This window comes from Podarcis pityusensis (genome assembly GCF_964106645.2).
Source record: "Podarcis pityusensis genome assembly, chromosome: 12".
Classification (NCBI taxonomy): Eukaryota; Metazoa; Chordata; class Lepidosauria; order Squamata; family Lacertidae; genus Podarcis; species Podarcis pityusensis.
Genome location: NC_138037.1, coordinates 46,618,450 through 46,635,934, shown reverse-complemented (window position 1 = coordinate 46,635,934; position 17,485 = coordinate 46,618,450). Strand labels below are relative to the sequence as shown.

The following is a 17,485-nucleotide window of genomic DNA, read 5'->3' as shown; positions in this document are numbered from 1 at the left end:
GTTCGTGATGGCTTCTTTCAAAGGCAATACCAGCCTTTGTTTCAAACAAAAAACAAAAAACTTGTGTCTCAGCTACTGGAAAGAACCAACTGTAAAAAGGCAGCAATCAGTGTGCAAAAGAATATTTTAAAAGATATTGTCCCGAATATTTCAGCCCTAGATATTAGTAAACCTATGTCAAACTAGAAATAAAAACAAAGTAGAATTATCACATTTCATGAGTTGGTATCCTATGAAGCTGCCCACATCCCAGTATAAAGATGGGGAAGGGCCTTAGCATACATTGTGTGAGGTCCAAGTTCATCTCCAGTTAAAAAGATCATAGGCAGAAGAGCTGGGCAAGATCCTGAGATCAGCTGCCAGTTGGAATAGTCAGTGGTGGGCTATATAGACCAGCATTCTGATTCAGTATAAGGTGCTTTGAAGTCTACTGAAAAGTGTATATATGTTTGCTAAGAACAGTCATATAAAAAGTCAGTGATAGCAGGATATATTCTACTGCAGCATGGAGCAGTTCTTAAGAGAAATGAAGGGCAAGAGAGCACTGTCGGGCTCATAGCAAACATGTGTTGTTAAGAGCATTCGTACCCCCACTCGTTGTCCAAAAAGGCTTCCAGAGCAGCTTACATGCAGTCCATTACAACAAGCCATATATCTACACACAGGCTTACAAACTGGAAAAAACGAGGGAAAGAGGAGAGGAAGGGAAGCAGAAAACAAGGTTCCTTGTAAACTAAGGAAGGGAGCAGCCAACCCTGCCCTGGACTAATGGCCTAGAACCAGCAAGTTCCCAAGAGAGATGGCGTCCCAAAAGGATACAGTGAGGAAAAAGTGTTTTCAAGGCAAGTAAAGAAAACCTAAGATATACAGTCCAATCAACGGAAGTTAAATGCAACATTGCTGTGAAGGCCTCACTGGGGTCAGTGGAATTCAAGCAAATTTCTACAGCATGCATATGGCTCTACTAGAAGTGGAGCAGCTGCTGCTTTTAAAGCGGAAGGGAATGACCATTTTCTTTAGAGAGAGTTATTTTTGATTAGCAAGATCCACTTGTGTGAATAGGGACAAGGTTAACTGGAATATAACTATTTGCCTAGCTTTGTTATGACTTCCTTATCTCTGTTCTGTGCCGTGTAAACAGATGAATCTGAAAGTTCTCTCTCTGAAACATTAACATGCATTTTAGAAGATACGTTAATATCTATTAATGAAGAGACCAATTTGGGAAGAGTCCACAGGAAAGTAAGATTCAAATGGCAGATTCTCTAATTTGCATAAAGCAAGTAAACTTTTGCGAGGACAACTTCAGTCTGAGACATTCACTTTTTCAGTATTATTAGAGATAATACTTAAGAATCTCACCTCACACCGATGGTAAACATATCAAGGATATGCTTTCCTTGCAACCAGCCAACCAGCATAATTATGCCTAGAATAAAAGCAAATTGAACATTAAAAGATCTCCCTAATCAGTTAGAATAGCGCAAGAAGAGAGAGCTGTACAAAAACAGTTGTTCTCTTACCAATTATACCAAAGGAATACAAGGACAGTTGTTTTCCTAAGAGATCCATACTCCTCTGCAAAGGTGTCTTTGGAGCCTAGGTAAGAAGAACATTAAAACACCTTTATTTAGTTGAACAGATTTGTCTAGGACTATCTGATTTTATAGTTTTGTTAGCTTTGTATTGTGTTTTTGCATTGCAGGACAGTTTTCTATTACTTTATTTGAAAGCTGCCTTTAAAATTAAAGCTGAAAAGTCAGAATAAAATTGCTATAAAAAAAATACACTGCACTCAGCTCAGCAAGTGGCAATGCACTTATAGTGGTACCCCACAGGTACCAATTCTTTCTCTTCTATCCTCCATACTTTCTGAAATACTAATCAGATGTGAAAGGAAGAAAGACTCAATAATTCTGTCATCGTCAACAAGACTTCCTACACAAAAGCCATTTCACATCTGCCCTGAATATTTGGCTTTTCACAAAGGTTAAATTACATTGGGGGGGGGAAGACTTCAAAGGCTGCATTTGTTCACAAAATGCAGGCATTTCAGCCCATCGTGAATGCACAAACTTTTGGGATAATTTTATTAACTCTGTTTGCAGAGAATATTGCAGTGAGCACCAAGATATCTTGCAAATGAGAACAGAAAACATAGAAAAGTGTTATTCTAGCAAATATAAAAGGAAATCTAAACTCCGATTAGTAGTCCCTTCAAATTCAGTAGAATTTTTGGGTGCATTTCTACAATTGACTTAATCACACTCCTATACTTAAAGCATCTGTGTGTAATGATGAAAGGTTATTTTTTTAAAATTCTTGTTTCGATGCTACCTTCATGTTGTTCAGCTTACAGTGAACACTGTAAAATGATCTCACTTTGTAAGAACCAGGATTTAAGTTGTTCATTTGTAATACTATTCTACTTACTTCTTCTGCTTGCATCATTTTGAAAACCTCCCCAAACTCAGAGTTTTCTCCAGTTCCAATAACTATCCCCTAGGAAATGAAACATAACAAGTTCAAAATGTAATTAAAAGAGGATTGGCTTACTCCCCTCCCCCACAGTTGTAACAAGTCTATTATTCTTTAACTTGCAAGAGGACTGACTTCTAGTTTTTACTAGAAATACAACAGTTCACCAAAGTTTTAAAATGTTTAAAAGTACAAGGTGTATACTCAAGATCTCACAGCTGAAGCATGACTAATATTTGTTGAGTGAGCCTGAGAATGCACTTTTGCTTAAGACCACAAGAAATAATCTGCAGAATTAGATCAAGGTTGACTTAGCCCAGCACTCTTGACCGAGTTCACATTCTTCATATGAATCCAAGCAATCAGTGACATGCCAGGAATTAGCCTAGAAACCACTTCTGCCCAACCCTTGTATAACTGAGGCCAAACTCTTATGTGCACTGACTTTTTAGCATTGTCTACAAGGTACCTTTATAATGAGTAAATATTTCTTCAAGTTATCATGCATTCACTTTTTAATTATAAGTGGTAGCAGAGTGCAGGTGTTGTAAACCTACAGTGCAAATCAGGGATGCTGGAGGAATCCACTGAAAAATGATCAATAGGATTTCCTTTCAGCTGCCCTTTCAACTCCCACCACGACACAAGATTATTGTTATGAATTATTTTCACCTTGGTTCTCTCCAACAAAAAGTTTGGCGTTTTTAAAACACATGCAACCTTATATGTGAAAAGATACACAAATTATGGATGTTATTTACATATTATTTAATGTATAATTGTCTTTCTCCCAAGGAAGACAATTTGCTAGCCCAGAAATGGTAAGAAGATATGAACTATGCTGAAATGGCAGAACTCACAGGAAGAATCAGGAACCAGGAAGAATCAAACTTTAATAAAGAAGGGGGAAAGTATATAATGCATTTGAAAAATTATTGTAAACAACTACATTCATTAGTAGGACTGGCAGAAAACTTGTAGTAAAAATTTGAATTATGGATTAAGGATTTATAATAATTGGAGTTATCAAGGAGATGTAAAGGGAAAATAATAAAAAGGGTGGAGTTATCAAGGAGATGTAGAGGGAAAATAATAAAAAGGGGGGAGTCAAAGGGGATATTCTGTTTGTATTCTGTTTGTTGTTTTTGGTTATTGTTTGTAAAATTGAAAGTGAAAAAAAATATTAAAGTGGGGTTGGGATTGCAGTCTTAATCTACTTCCTGTTGTGTTAATTTCACAACCCAACAGAATGTATGATTCATTATTGTTCTTTTAAAATGAAAATTAGCTACAGTGTTGTTTCAGAAGACACACACATAACCATTTTCTGAATAATGAAATAAAAAGGAGTTATATGTGGTTAAATGGTAAGAATAATTTATACAATCCAGGACACAAAGAGCAAAATATCAACAGGGTTTATACAAGTTTATATAAAACTCTGAAATCAAACTAGCAGACATGTCGCAATCGTAGCCTCTGGAAATTAACTAAATTTGAAAAGGAGCATATAGGGAAGGTAGTTGATTTGTAAATATCTCCTGATGCCAGAGATAAGCATATATTTAATATGCTTGTGCAAATCAAATTGCAGTGGAACAAAAGATACCAGTGTGAATGAATGCTGGAACAGACAGGCATGTTCGTACCTCCCTAATACCAATACATTTTTCCAAGGCTATATTACCACAGCATTTCAGATAGTACTCCATCCCCATCGTTCAGCCCAGACACTGAGATCCAGCGCCGAGGGCCTTCTGGTGGTTCCCTCATTGCGAGAAGTAAGGTTACAGGAACCAGGCAGAGGGCCTTCTCGCTAGTGGCGCCCGCCCTGTGGAACACCCTCCCAGCAGATGTCAAGGCAATAAACAACTATTTTACTTTTAAAAGACAACTGAAGGCAGCCCTCTTTAGGGAAGTTTTTAATGTCTAATGCTGTATTGTTTTTAATATTCAGTTGGAAGCCGCCCAGAGTGGCTGGGGAAACCCAGCCAGATGGGCGGGGTATAAATAATAAATTATTATTATTATTATTGTTATTATTATTATTAATATTATTATTATTATTATACTCTACTAAGGGGTGTCTCTGTGTGTGTAAATGTATGTATGTATGTATGTATGTATGTATGTATATATAAATAAAATATATCCAGAATTGTAGCAAATCAGTAGCCTTTACAGTCAACCTAACTTTTACAAATGCATACATTTAGTATTCTTGTATGAGGAATACCTTTGCCTTTCCACATCGAACAAGTGTTCCCATGAAAGCAATATTGCTCCTTGAAGTGAGGTCTCCATTCGTAGCAGCTGACTGAGGAGAAGTGCATTTTGAGGAAGGAGTTGTCTCCCCTGTCAGACTAGATTCGTCAATAGACAGATCCACGGCCTTTGAGGGAAAAATAGATATGATAAAACAGTTATATTTTATTTTCCATCTTCTAATGCAGCCTTCTCCAACCTTGGGTCCCCAAAGGTTTGTTCTGTTACAACCCTCATCATCATCCCCAGCCAGTCATAATCAGGGATGATGAAGAGTTGTAGCACTAAAACATCTGAGAACCCCAGGTTGGAAAGGTGGTTCTGAAATATTAGTGGACATGCTTAGTATTTTGAGACGCTATTGAACTTTCATTTTAGGAGTCTATGCATGTTACAGACTGAACACAAACAGTAATCACACTGCTTTTGAGTTTCAAAAACAGCTTACAACGCAGCATGGGGTTAACTGTTTGAAGAAAGTAGTCCCTACTTGGAGTGCCCAGAGGATCCATGGCCTATGTTTATACAACTGCCTCTGGACTATACATTTGACTACTTTAAGTTGCATTTTCGAAATACAGAATTGGCTTTATATAGTATGCTTTATATTCCATGCTCAATTATATATTTAGAATTCAGCCATACCACACAAATAAAGAGCTACACTTGACATGCCTTGAGATGACAACTCCCATTGGGGAACACTTTCCTTGTTCTCGGTCCAGGGGCAGCACAGAGGAATCATGGAGGAGAGGCTGTGGGCCAGTGATGTGCCATAGCCTGGGAGCCAGCGGTTTCCCTACAGAAGTTATGGGGAACCTGTGGCCCTCCATATGTTGTTGGGACTAAAACTCTCATCATCCCTGACCATTGGCCATGCTGGCTAGGACTGAGAGGAATTGGATTCCGACAACACATGGAGAGACACATGGAGGTTCCCAATTCCTTACCTACAGCTTCAGGGACAAAAATGAACCTATAGGTGGGTAGAATAATGTGCATGAATCATATAGGATACTGTGTTGCTTCAGGAAACAAACCTCACCTCTCCAATTATTTCACATTTTCAGGGGTGAATAAGCAACAATATATTGCTGCTACCAAATTCATGATGAGTTAGCCCATTAACATGATGGAATTGTTCGAAATTAAGAAAAGCTGCTTGGAAATCTTTGAATTAGCATTATTGTATATTTCAGACAGGGCAGTGTGTCCACAGCCACCAAATTTAGTAGTGTACTTGGAATTCAGCATATTTCCTCATTCATAGTTATAGCTAGTGCAACTGGCTACCCCCTTCAGTTATATTTTTAAAAATCCTAAATAGATAACCATCTTGTGGTCTCTGGTTAGTCATACAAAGAATGACATTTATGTCATGCCAACTTGCTCCTGTTGACATGTCAGGTGGCCTTTGCACTAGTGGATGAAATATATAGTTACCAGAGGGCATATAACCTGCTCACAAGTTAGCCCTTTTGCCTTATGGTATTATTTCACAAAAACTCCAGTGATAAGATGTAATGTGAAATCAGATCTTCTCTAGGCCCACATTATTGTTTGGCAAAGTTAGCGTGTGAATCTATATTATTAAATGTCTAAGATTAATACATATCAGGGACGCGGGTGGCGCTGTGGGTAAAACCTCAGCGCCTAGGACTTGCCGGCCTCTAGAGTGAGATGAGCGCACAACCCTAGAGTCTGTCAAGACTGGCCCGTACGGGCAGGGGTACCTTTACCTTTACCTTTTAATACATACCTGCTAGATCCCAGAATCCAAAACTACAGTTTAGCGTGTGATTAATGACTACGCACCTCAAACAGTCGCAGGTCAGCAGGAACTCTGTCTCCCACTGACAGGCAGACAGTATCACCTGGAACCAAGTCTCTTGCAAATGTATGCTCCACCCTGCCTTCTCGAACACTGTAGAGAATGAAATATGTTACAATAACTAATGAAGACCACTGCATCACATCACAAAGAACTATAATCTTCAGCTAGCCCTTGCAGATCTAATTGGATAAAATATGCTTGATCCGCTATGTTCAAAGAACTTTCTCCCTTTAGATGTCATTTTTTCCATTTCAAGTCAAACTGAAGGTGGCAGTTCTATATTAGCATGGGGGAAAGCAAAATGCCAATGTAAGTACTGTACCTTTAATAAAGTTCTTTTGGAAGTGGTGTTTTCAATTCTGAGTCTTGAAATTACACTCTAGCATGCTACCTTTTTACACAGTTATGTGAGGCCAATTTCCATTTTCCTAAAAAGATACCATCTTCAGAGTTTTAATTAGATCTGCTATACCAACTAGGGGCATGAAGCCAAATGTGGGGAGGAGACTTACAGAACACTACTCAGTAAAAATATATATGCAGTTAATAGTGTAAATTAATAGCCATGATCCAAGAAGTCATTTACATATGAATAAGAAAACCTCAAAAAGCCCCATTTCTCTTTGAAAGTCTTGCAGTACTTCTTTATATAAAATATTTATGAGGTGCTTCTCAGCTCACAGGCACACAAGGAAATGTAAAATATTAAAAAAAAAACTAAACAGCAATACACTATAAATATACCAAACCCCATCCCCAATAAAAACAGGCTATGTTTTTGCTGTTTTCAACACACATGGTAATTTTCCTTTCCAAAAGGCAAGCTCTTATACGGTTTCTAGTATCTGCATCCACCATCCCCTCAGTGACCATCCCCTCAGTGACACAGAAACAGATGACTGAATCTCAGCTATTTACTGAAACATTATCTATTACTTATTTAAGATTTTTTATATCATCCTTCATGTGAACATGATCTTCAGCTAAGCAGTTCTATTTGACAATTTTATCAAAAGCTTAAAGAAAGAAACTAGCTACATAGATACAATCATTTGGCATCACGTGAAATTATAAAGGCATCTTCAGCCACATCAGATTAGTGATACTGAAGGTTATTCATTTAGGGTAAAGTCTAAAAATAAGCTGGTCCATACCAGTGGCATTCTGGAGGTACAAGTTTACTCAGCTCTTCTAGAGATTTTTCAGAACGGTATTCCTGGAGGTGCACAACAAGAAGAAAATTAAAATAGTTCTCAAACCGCACTATATCAATCCTATATTTTTTATTTAAAAAATTATTGGTTTTAGAATTTAGTTTTACATTCACAAAAAAAATAAAAATTCCAAAGATATAGAATTCTTCGAATTCTCAGACTTCCACCCTCCCTTTCATGGGGTCCGCTGGTAATCATTTTCACTGCATATGCACTATATCAAGTCTGTCTGCTATTCACTCCTCTCTTGACTAGATTCCAAAAGAACTGCTACCTGGAAACACTTCAGCACTGCAATAGCTCCATAGAGCAAACCATAACATACTGAAGTAATCCACCAGTTGGATTGCCCCATCGTATGGGAAAGTCTACAATGATTTGCGATGTTACACTCTTCTCCAGTGAAAAGAACAAAACATTGCTCAACTACAAAAAATACAGTCTGTCTCTTAGCACATCTGTAACATGTTTCCAAGAGCCTATTCTTTACATTTCCATAGAAGTTGTTACAGGCAATGTCTAGTGCATAATGAATAAGCTGCTCCTTATGAAAGTGAACTGATTAAACTCCAAGAATCCATCACACTTTTTTCTGAAACCGATTGATAGCTTCTTCCTAAATTTATTAATTACGGGGTGGCAGGCATTAGGACATCCAGCAAACTATCTGGCTTACAGCATCAATGCCACTCTCGGACATGTGCACCTAAATCAGTGCTTCTCAAACTATGGGTCCAAACATGTTCCTGGTTGGGTCACACATTGAGGAGCTCCCCCCACAAAAAAGGAGGAGCTATCTCTTTCCACGGTGTAGCATTACTGTTGTGTCTTTTTTAAAACACAGTGGTACCTCTGGTTATGAACTTAATTCGTTCTGGAGATCTGTTCTTGACCTGAAACTGTTCTTAACCTGAAGCACCACTTTAGCTAATGGGGCCTCCCACTGCCGCCACGCCGCTGGCGCGTGATTTCTGTTCTCATCCTTAAGCAAAGTTCTTAACCCAAGGTACTATTTCTGGGTTAGCGGAGTCTGTAATCTGAAGTGTATGTAACTTGAGGTACCACTGTACAGACTTGCTCCCTGGGCTCCCCCTTCCCTCTATGGCATGTTTACATTCTATAGAAATACATACTACCTGTATAATACTCATATTAATATTAAAAAGGGGTGGGGGGGAACCTAACTTGTTGAATCCTAACTATTGATGTGATATTTTTCTGTTTCCCATTGGAGGCTTGAAAGTTGAGAGCTAGTTTGCAGCAAGAGTCAAATTGACAGGTGGGTTGAACTGCCCTCCTGTCAATGAGCCAACATCCTAATTTTAAAATAGAGCATTTTTTCCCTCTGCGGAGGTGCTTCCTCTAAACTGTATCTTTCCTCCGTAGAGAGAAGGAAAGGTTCTCTCTGCTTCCTCCGGTCCCCTCAGCTGCACTAGGAAGTTTTCAGCAATCCCAGCTGGGCTGATAAACAGCCCAGCTTTCAAAGGAACAACTGGGAGCCCACATAGGACGTCAGATGGATGTGGTTTGTGGGCAATACCTTCCAGGCCAAAGTGGACCCAAGCTGGGCCTAATTACAACATAGGCAGGAGGTTTCCCACCCGTGTCTGAGGAAAAAAACCTAGCCTAAATGCTTTAAAATTGCTTTAAGTGTAATAAATACAGCTTTTCTACAAAAATGGCTCTTGGGTAAAGTGAATGAAAAACATCTTACCTGAACAAAGGCAACCGTAACAACAATAAGTATTGCCTGTATGGATGAAGAAAAATGTTTACTAAAACAAACTGCCTTGTCAACATTGAAATCAAACATGCAGATTACATGCTACTTGAATCAGGTACAATATACTATTTAAGACTAAACTGAGGAACGACGAACACAGGCAATAGCTTTCAATCATTTCTTTTTTCTTACTAAGGTTCTGGGAGATAAAAACAAACAAACCTGGGAAGTAGGAAGAGCCCACCCTGCTCCACCACCATTTCCATGCCAGACTTCTAAGTCAAGTTTTAATGTGTGACAGGCAAGCAAACCACTGTGTATGACAATGTCATGAAATTATTGAATGTCTAATAAATTAGCATTGGAATCTTTCAGACTGCGTTGTCACACACCATGCATCTTTTTTGTTCAGTTTTTATTTTCCTACATTCAACTACATAAGTGACTTTTTGGCAGGTTAATACCCTCTCTGCTTCCAAGAGTCTAGATGTTATTTTATTTATTGTCAGCTCACGAAGTCAAGTCAATTAAGCCTTAATGATTTCGCATATTATTCTAAGAATCAAAAGCCTGGTTATTTGCCTGTCCCCCACTGCCAACTCCATGAGCAAGGCAGCAACAGGCTGCTTTAAACATCTAAGCATGGTTTCCAACAGTTCCATTTAGGCAGCAGCAAAAACTACTCAAAGAAATTCTATAGTCATATACATCCCCCCCCCCCTTTGTACTGCCAATGTTTCTGCATTGCTCTGAAGAATACGTACTTAACATTTAGGAATTGAGCCTCTCTACTGAAAGGATCAATGGTACGGACTGCGTTTTGGGCTAGGCAATCCATGCTTAACTTTTAGGTTTAAAAAGATTAGCGCTGTAAAGGTATTTTAATAATCCAGGATTAGAACCAGACAGTATAAAGAGTAGTTACAAATGTCACTTCAGACTTTTAGCACAAAAAAGCACAAAAAAGCAAGTGAAAATCAGTTCATCTTGACATTCAAAGCCTTCTAGTCTGCATTTCTGTCTGCTTTGTAACATTTATCCATTCTTATGAAGCTATACTCCACGGGCATCTCCCAGTGCCAGTAATTCTAGGATGTGAGCTGAATCATCATCCTGACCAGGCAAATTATGTTTCAGCCATGTATTCTAGCCTCGATTTAAACTATATTAAAACTGCCGTTACAGGTCTTCCTGTTTAATAGGAAACCATGTAATTAAAAGGTGCCTTAAATTGCTTTGGCCTTATACAGAACAATCAGCTATGTTTCTAGAGAACAATAAATAACGTACACATTGTTTTCAGCCTGTTGCTTGGCATGCAGCCCATTAAAAACAATGCAAATATTGCTGGGAGGGGAAAACATAAAGTTACCACTTGGGCACCATGAATAATCCCCCTTATTTATTTATTTAAAATATTTATTAAGGAGATTTCAGGGTGATGTACAGAAGTATGGCCAGAATTATTCACGAAATTTAGAAATACAAAAGGAGGGTAAAAACCCCAACCACAAGATGAGATCTACTGGTTCAGACTAAAGACATATCTAGTACCTGTGGCCAACCAGATGGCCACAGGTAGTCCACAAGCAGGACATGAGAGCAACAGCGTTCTCCCTACTCAGAATCTTCAGCACTTGGTGTTCAGAGACATACTGTTACTGGAGTTAAGACATCCTTATCCTTCATGAATATGCCTAATCTTTTAAAGCCATCCATGCTGATGGCCCATCACTACTAATTTTGTGGTAAAAGTAAAAGGACGCTCATCTCACTTTATTGGCAGAGGGAGCTTCTGGGTCATGTGGCCAGCATGACTAAGTCGCTTCTGGCAAACCAGAGCAGCGCACGAAAACGCCATTTACCTTCCCGCAAGAGCGGTACCTATTTATCTAACTGCACTTTGATGTGCTTTCGAACTGCTAGGTTGGCAGGAGCAGGGACAGAGCAACGGGAGCTCACCCCGTCACGGGGATTCGAACCGCCGACCTTCTGATTGGCAAGCCCTAGGCTCTGAGGTTTAACCCACAGCGCCACCCAGGTCCCTTTTGTGGTAGTAAATTCCAAAAACTAACAAACAAAATAAAAGGCAGACTAAACACACAAATAGTGTATCAAGCACTACGTGCACGTGCGTGTGTTCAATTTATATATTTGGCGTTTCCGTGCGCTGCTCTGGTTCGCCAGAAGCGGCTTAGTCATGCTGGCCACATGACCCAGAAGCTGTATACCGGCTCCCTCAGCCAATAAAGCGAGATGAGCGCCGCAACCCTAGAGTCGGCCATGACTGGACCTAATGGTCAGGGGCCCCTTTAACTTTACCTTTAAACACACAAAACTGAAAAACAGCAAGAAAAACACAGCTCCCATTAAAATGCTACCTTGAATGAATGGTGAATAGGAAGATCTTAATGCAGCACCGAAAATATTGCAATATTGGCACCAGTTTATCTTGTTGAGGAGTGTATTCCAAAGTCAGGACAGCACCATGACATATAACCCCACCAACTGGTGTCCCAACCAAGGTGATCCACCCCACTCTAAATTGTAGCAGCTGGTCAATTAGTAGCTACAATACCCATTTTTACTACATTCTTTTTTTAGCTTAAGAAGGAGGAAGAAGTCTACATCATGTATGCCAGCTGGTACACAACAGGGAGATAAAACATATTTTTCAAAGTAACCAAATATATAGCACTGAACAAATTTCCATCTGGTCTCAAAGTATGGAGAGGGATGAGCAGGTGGATTTTTCAATCCAACAACACAGACTAGTGTTTGTAAAAAGAGAAGTACACTGTGAGGAATAGTCAAGAGTTTGGGGTCATTGTGTGGGAAAGGCAAAAGGGCTTGGGTGTGGCAAATGCCTCACAGGCTCCCATTCATATGAAACAAATAAGGAACTGAAAAGGAAATAGATTATTAAGTATTACTACAAAGCATCTAAGACACTTGGCTGGTTTCTACTCCTCACCGGGTAACTGACTGGAAGCCCAAGACTGAATAAATATCCAGCATATAATAATAAAGGGGGGGAAATCTTAGGATTTTACTTACCACAGTGATACTGACAGCATCATCAAACTGATGCATTAAAACACTGAAGACTGCAGAAGCCAGGAGAAGCATAATAAGGGGATTTTTAAACTGCAAAGAAAAAGAAAACATTTTTTTTCAGAAGTGTGTTGAAATAACTGATAACAGATCTCCTTTTGGCAAACTGGTAAATTCAGTGTATTCTGTACCAAGCTACAGTCATGGGATACTGGGCCCTAATGTCTTAAAATAGAGGAGGCCCATAAGAGGTACAAGTACAAACTTTTATATAGGTTGAAAGATGCCCAAGTTTTAAAAGACTTCCTTTATTACTACAAAGATGAGAGGCTTTAAACAATGTTAACACCTCAAAACAGTTAAACCACTATCCGAAGAAAAAATACTACATTCAACAAATTTAATAAAATCAGAGTTTCGATTTATAAATTTAGAGTTGGAATCCTCCTCCTAGTGTAAGCATTCATTTAAACAAAGATTGAACAGGAAAATGGCAAGAACAGGAACAGCATGAGACTTCCCATCCAGACCTTCATAATCTTTTGAAAGGCCGGTGGGTGGGGAGGAAGTGGCAAGTAAAAAAAGCATTCAATGTGATGTGCACTGCATATGTGCCTTGTGTGAATGTCCACAGCAGATGGCACAAACAACTGTCAGTTAGGACATGCCCATTAATTGTATTTCAATATTTTTAAAAATCCCAAAATGTCACAGAAAATATTCAAATGGAGAACATATCTGCCAATTTCACTCCCAATAAACTCTTCTGACTAAAGTTCAAACTAATGGGGTAAAAATAATTAATAATCTGAAGAAACTTTAAAAACCAGGGAATTGGTTTCATAGAAAAGTGTGTGTGTAAGCTTCAGATTATTTTTCAAAATATGAATCAGACAGTTCGACACCTTTTGACTTCTTGCTTGTATAAGTCCAGTAGTTGTGCTTAGGCTGAATGCAAGATTAGCCCAAGACATTTTGGTACCCTCAGCAAACTACAAATTGGAGCCCCCATCCCCTAACTGGGGGAAAAGGGGGTGAGTTAAGAACTACATTGGTAACAAGGGTAAAAGGAGAGCAGCAGGACTTCCTATTCACCAAGAGGCCGCTGTAGAGGCTGCATAGGAAGTGGGGCTGCTGAGGAGATGGTAGATGTACCCTCCAGAGAGAGGGGTGCAGCGGCTGCTGTGCATCACCCACTGCACAACAGCAGCAGTGAGTGATGCATTCCTTGGGAGGCCAGATCTGCTGCCCCTGTGTATCCTGCCGTCTGAGGCAGTCTCCTCACCTTGCCTCTTGGGTGGGCCAACCCTTGCTGAGTGACATTCATTCCTCTTCCTCCCCTAGGCCCTTTAAATCAAGGAATATTACACTTTTCCAACAGTGAAACATAATGTATTATTTCCGGGGAAATTAAGTCCCTGTTCACAACTACCAAGGCTACTGCTATTTAAAGCCCTGCCTGGAAAGCAGTTGTACAAGTGGCATGAATACCTACAAGACAATGCTAGTGGCATCAAATGAGTGGCAAGTCCCTACCCCATCCCTGCTACCCTAAGCATACAGGGTCCTCACTTGTCTTTGCCTCGCTTGCAAAGAGGGACCTCACTCGAGAGCTGAAACTCAACACAAGACAGGGATTGAAGAAATCGCTTATGACACTCCCCTACCAAGCTGACACTTTGCACAAGAGCTGAAAATAGCTAGTGAAGTTGTCTCTTTACTGATTGTATGCACCTCTATATTTGAAAGCAATGATGACTGTCCTCTTACAAATGTGGAGAGGGCGAGCAGCCATTTCCCCAACCTACAAGTGTGTCTAATTCCTCCTTCTACTGCTCAAGGGTAAGAAATCACACTACCGCTCTTGAACTGGGACCAGCAGGATAATACCACAATGACTAAAGGCTCTATCAACATCTTTTGAACTGATAGATCTAAAATCTAAATCTCAAAAATCTTTTTTTAAAGCCCTCAGAAAGAAGAAGAAAGGCTCACCTGAGAAATGTATTTTTTCCATAGTGGTTCATCTTCACCAATATCAAACTCATTCCATCCATGGAAGGCCCGTCTATGACAAACCTCGCAGTTTTTCAAGCCATTCTGAAGGTCAGCCTATGAGAATATGTATACTTATATGCATTTTAATCATTTTATTTCTCAAGCAAAGCCAAGATTTCATTCCATTGCAATCAAAAGCTGAAATATTATAGCAGTCAAGTCTCTTATTCTTATCTCACATTCCTGGTTAAAAGGTTGTTTACCGAATCTAATTTCATAGCTGTAATATTTAAGAATTTGAATGACTAAGCAGGAGTTCTATCACAAGGGCAAATGACTGCTGCATTCCTGAAGTGTTGAGGGTTTTTTCTCCCCTAGGTAGAGATAAAAAAATCGAAAACGTCCTCCTATTAGTAAGTTCCTAGACCCAGATACAGACTTGAAGGATCATCATCCCTCATATAAACCTGCTCATATGTTAAGGTCACCTTTGGAGGTCCCTAATCCAGATATGTCCACTCTGGAGGTTAGGCAAGAGGCTACTGGAAATAATCTTCCCAGTTGTAGTGTCCCACTTTTGGAATGCCATCTCCAAATATGCTCATCTAGTAGCAGTTCTCATGTCCTTTCAGTTCTAGGTGAAGAACTCTCTCTCCCCCCCCCCCTTCCCCCAGCTTCCAGGATTTCTAAAATCTTGCTTAAATCTGGTTTTACTTTACTGCTGCATTTTACTGGGGTTTTTTCCTTTTCTTTTACTGTTCTGCTGTCTACAGTTCTAATATCCATGTTAAGTCTCCTTAAGTTTTTAAAAACATTACATTACAAGGATATTCTGGAGGTTGCAAAGAGGGATTTTGAAACAGATAAATGGCTGTCCTTCAATACTGAGTAACAGGTCAGCATTTCCTCTAGCTGCTTCAATATATGATGCACATTTGAGAATACCAAAATGTAAGTGGACACGTCCTGAGAATCTGTCTGATACTAAAATTCTACCACAGATACATTGATATAATCTGCCAAGACAGCAGACTGACAGCTGTGATGTACAGAAAATACTATCTGGTCATTTGAATACAGTACCCTTATTTAAATCATTCATGCTTCCAAGCAGCAATATTATGTTAGAAAGTTTTGAAAGCCATACATTTAAATATGCACCTTGGCAAAAGACAATAATAAGTTTCTTTCAAAGTTCTAGATTACGTTGATTGGTTCACAACACAAAAATACAAAATGAGAACACAAAATGTATAATAGAACACGAACAAACCAATAACCCCACTCCAAGAAAAACATTTAAAATGCCAAAGAATGTTAAACAGCCAAAGGCCTGGTTGGAGAGAAATGTTTTCCCCGGTGCCTAAATATGTGTAATGCAGTTGCTAGCAAGCCTCCTTGCCAAGAGCATTCCACAAATGGGGAGCCACTGCAGAAAAGGCCACCCTCGTATTGCCAGCCTCCAGACCTCTTGTGTAGGAGGCACACGAAGAAGGGCCTCAGATGATGATTGCAAGGTCCTGGTTGGTTCATACGGGGAGAGGCAGTCCTTGAGGAATTGCGGTCCTGAGCCATTTAAGTCTTTATAGGCCAAAACCTGTTTGGTAATACTTCAGAAACTTAATAATCCTAGTTTTTAGATCAGCAAGAAAAATAATTAACTAAATATTTTGCTATTTAGTCCACTTAAAACTAATGTTGAGCAAGTCTACTTAGAAAACGTCATCCTAAAACATTTTCCACAGAACCACCAACTGAGCATGCTTATAGCATTTTCATATAATCAGATGCTTAATTTAAAAGCAATGTAGATCACTGTTAATCAGTAAAACTAACATGCAATTGTTCAGTGTAACTCCAGCATGTCAAAGCACTGTGTGCAAGTCAAAAAGCAGTAGTCAATATCCAACTAAATTGTATTCAGTGTAGGCAAACAGGTCTACTTTGAGTATGACTAATTTGGGGCATCGTTCAGTATATTAGTAATATCTCTTCACTATTCAACTGGATAGACATTTCAACTTAAATACTGAATTTAAAAAAAAACACATTTATATTCTTATTTAAACATTAATAGTATTTACTTACCTGAAGAATGCTTGCAACCTCATTGACTGGTAATTCACTTGCTTTTTTGGAAGTCAGAACAGGAATCATTATTTCAGTTTCATCATTAGGCAGTTGTTGAAAACGTGCAACCTAAAAAACAAGAAGCTATACATATCACCAGATTGTGCATTCCTTCTCATGCCAATAACTTACAAAGTAAAATAAAACAAAACTACTGCCACTTGCATGAATATGTCCATTTAAGTAGTAACAGTTTCAGTGCTTTATCAAAATTAAATAACCCTTAGCTATTGTGTAACTTTTCAGAATGTACGTTCAAAATGAGAATATTTAGGGCAAGCTGTATAACAAATTAAACTTACATTCTAGGTAGTCATTCCTACATCATTAGAAAGTAGTGACTGTCCTAATTAAAGGATCGTAATGATTATATGTATACATAATCCTTTTGCTCATTATCTTAATGACTAGACAAGGAGAAGCATTCATGACAGCTCACTGGACACTCCTGTGCAATGCACTCTCTTCTCCACCCCCACAACCCCAAGCTCTCTTACAGGCTCACATACGAAATAAAGCAACACAATAGGAAATAAAATATCCATATAAATAAAAACAAAGCATTGAAACAATAGTAACTTCAGGGTGTTGCAAGGTGATTTGACACAGCACAAATTCTTACTGCAAAAGTGTATTCTATTTGCACTACATACAGAAATGGCATCACTTAACAGCAGAGAGGAACGTGGTACTGAGAAATGCACCAGTACACACTGGGGATGTGACTATAAAACAAAAGCTACCCAGACCCTATAGTGTTGTTGTTTTTTACATGCCCAATTACCCTAC

General features: G+C 39.0%; 1 protein-coding gene across 6 annotated transcripts in view; it reads right to left on the bottom strand.

Annotated features, from left to right (window-relative positions):
* Nucleotides 1-17,485, bottom strand: part of ATP2C1 (ATPase secretory pathway Ca2+ transporting 1) — a 67,620-nt gene that overhangs the window by 19,355 nt on the left and 30,780 nt on the right. For all 6 annotated transcript variants that reach the window (XR_013978028.1, XM_080974644.1, XM_080974648.1 and 3 more), the window contains 10 exons: nucleotides 16,655-16,765; nucleotides 14,564-14,680; nucleotides 12,572-12,661; nucleotides 9,506-9,541; nucleotides 7,732-7,793; nucleotides 6,559-6,667; nucleotides 4,715-4,870; nucleotides 2,434-2,502; nucleotides 1,524-1,599; nucleotides 1,363-1,429 (listed from right to left, as the gene is read on the bottom strand). Coding sequence is in view for 5 of the 6 variants with exons in the window: in XM_080974644.1 (XP_080830770.1) it covers nucleotides 1,363-1,429; nucleotides 1,524-1,599; nucleotides 2,434-2,502; nucleotides 4,715-4,870; nucleotides 6,559-6,667; nucleotides 7,732-7,793; nucleotides 9,506-9,541; nucleotides 12,572-12,661; nucleotides 14,564-14,680; nucleotides 16,655-16,765 (893 nt within the window). In the remaining variant the exon portion in view is untranslated. The remainder of the gene's footprint in view (nucleotides 1-1,362; nucleotides 1,430-1,523; nucleotides 1,600-2,433; nucleotides 2,503-4,714; nucleotides 4,871-6,558; nucleotides 6,668-7,731; nucleotides 7,794-9,505; nucleotides 9,542-12,571; nucleotides 12,662-14,563; nucleotides 14,681-16,654; nucleotides 16,766-17,485) is intronic.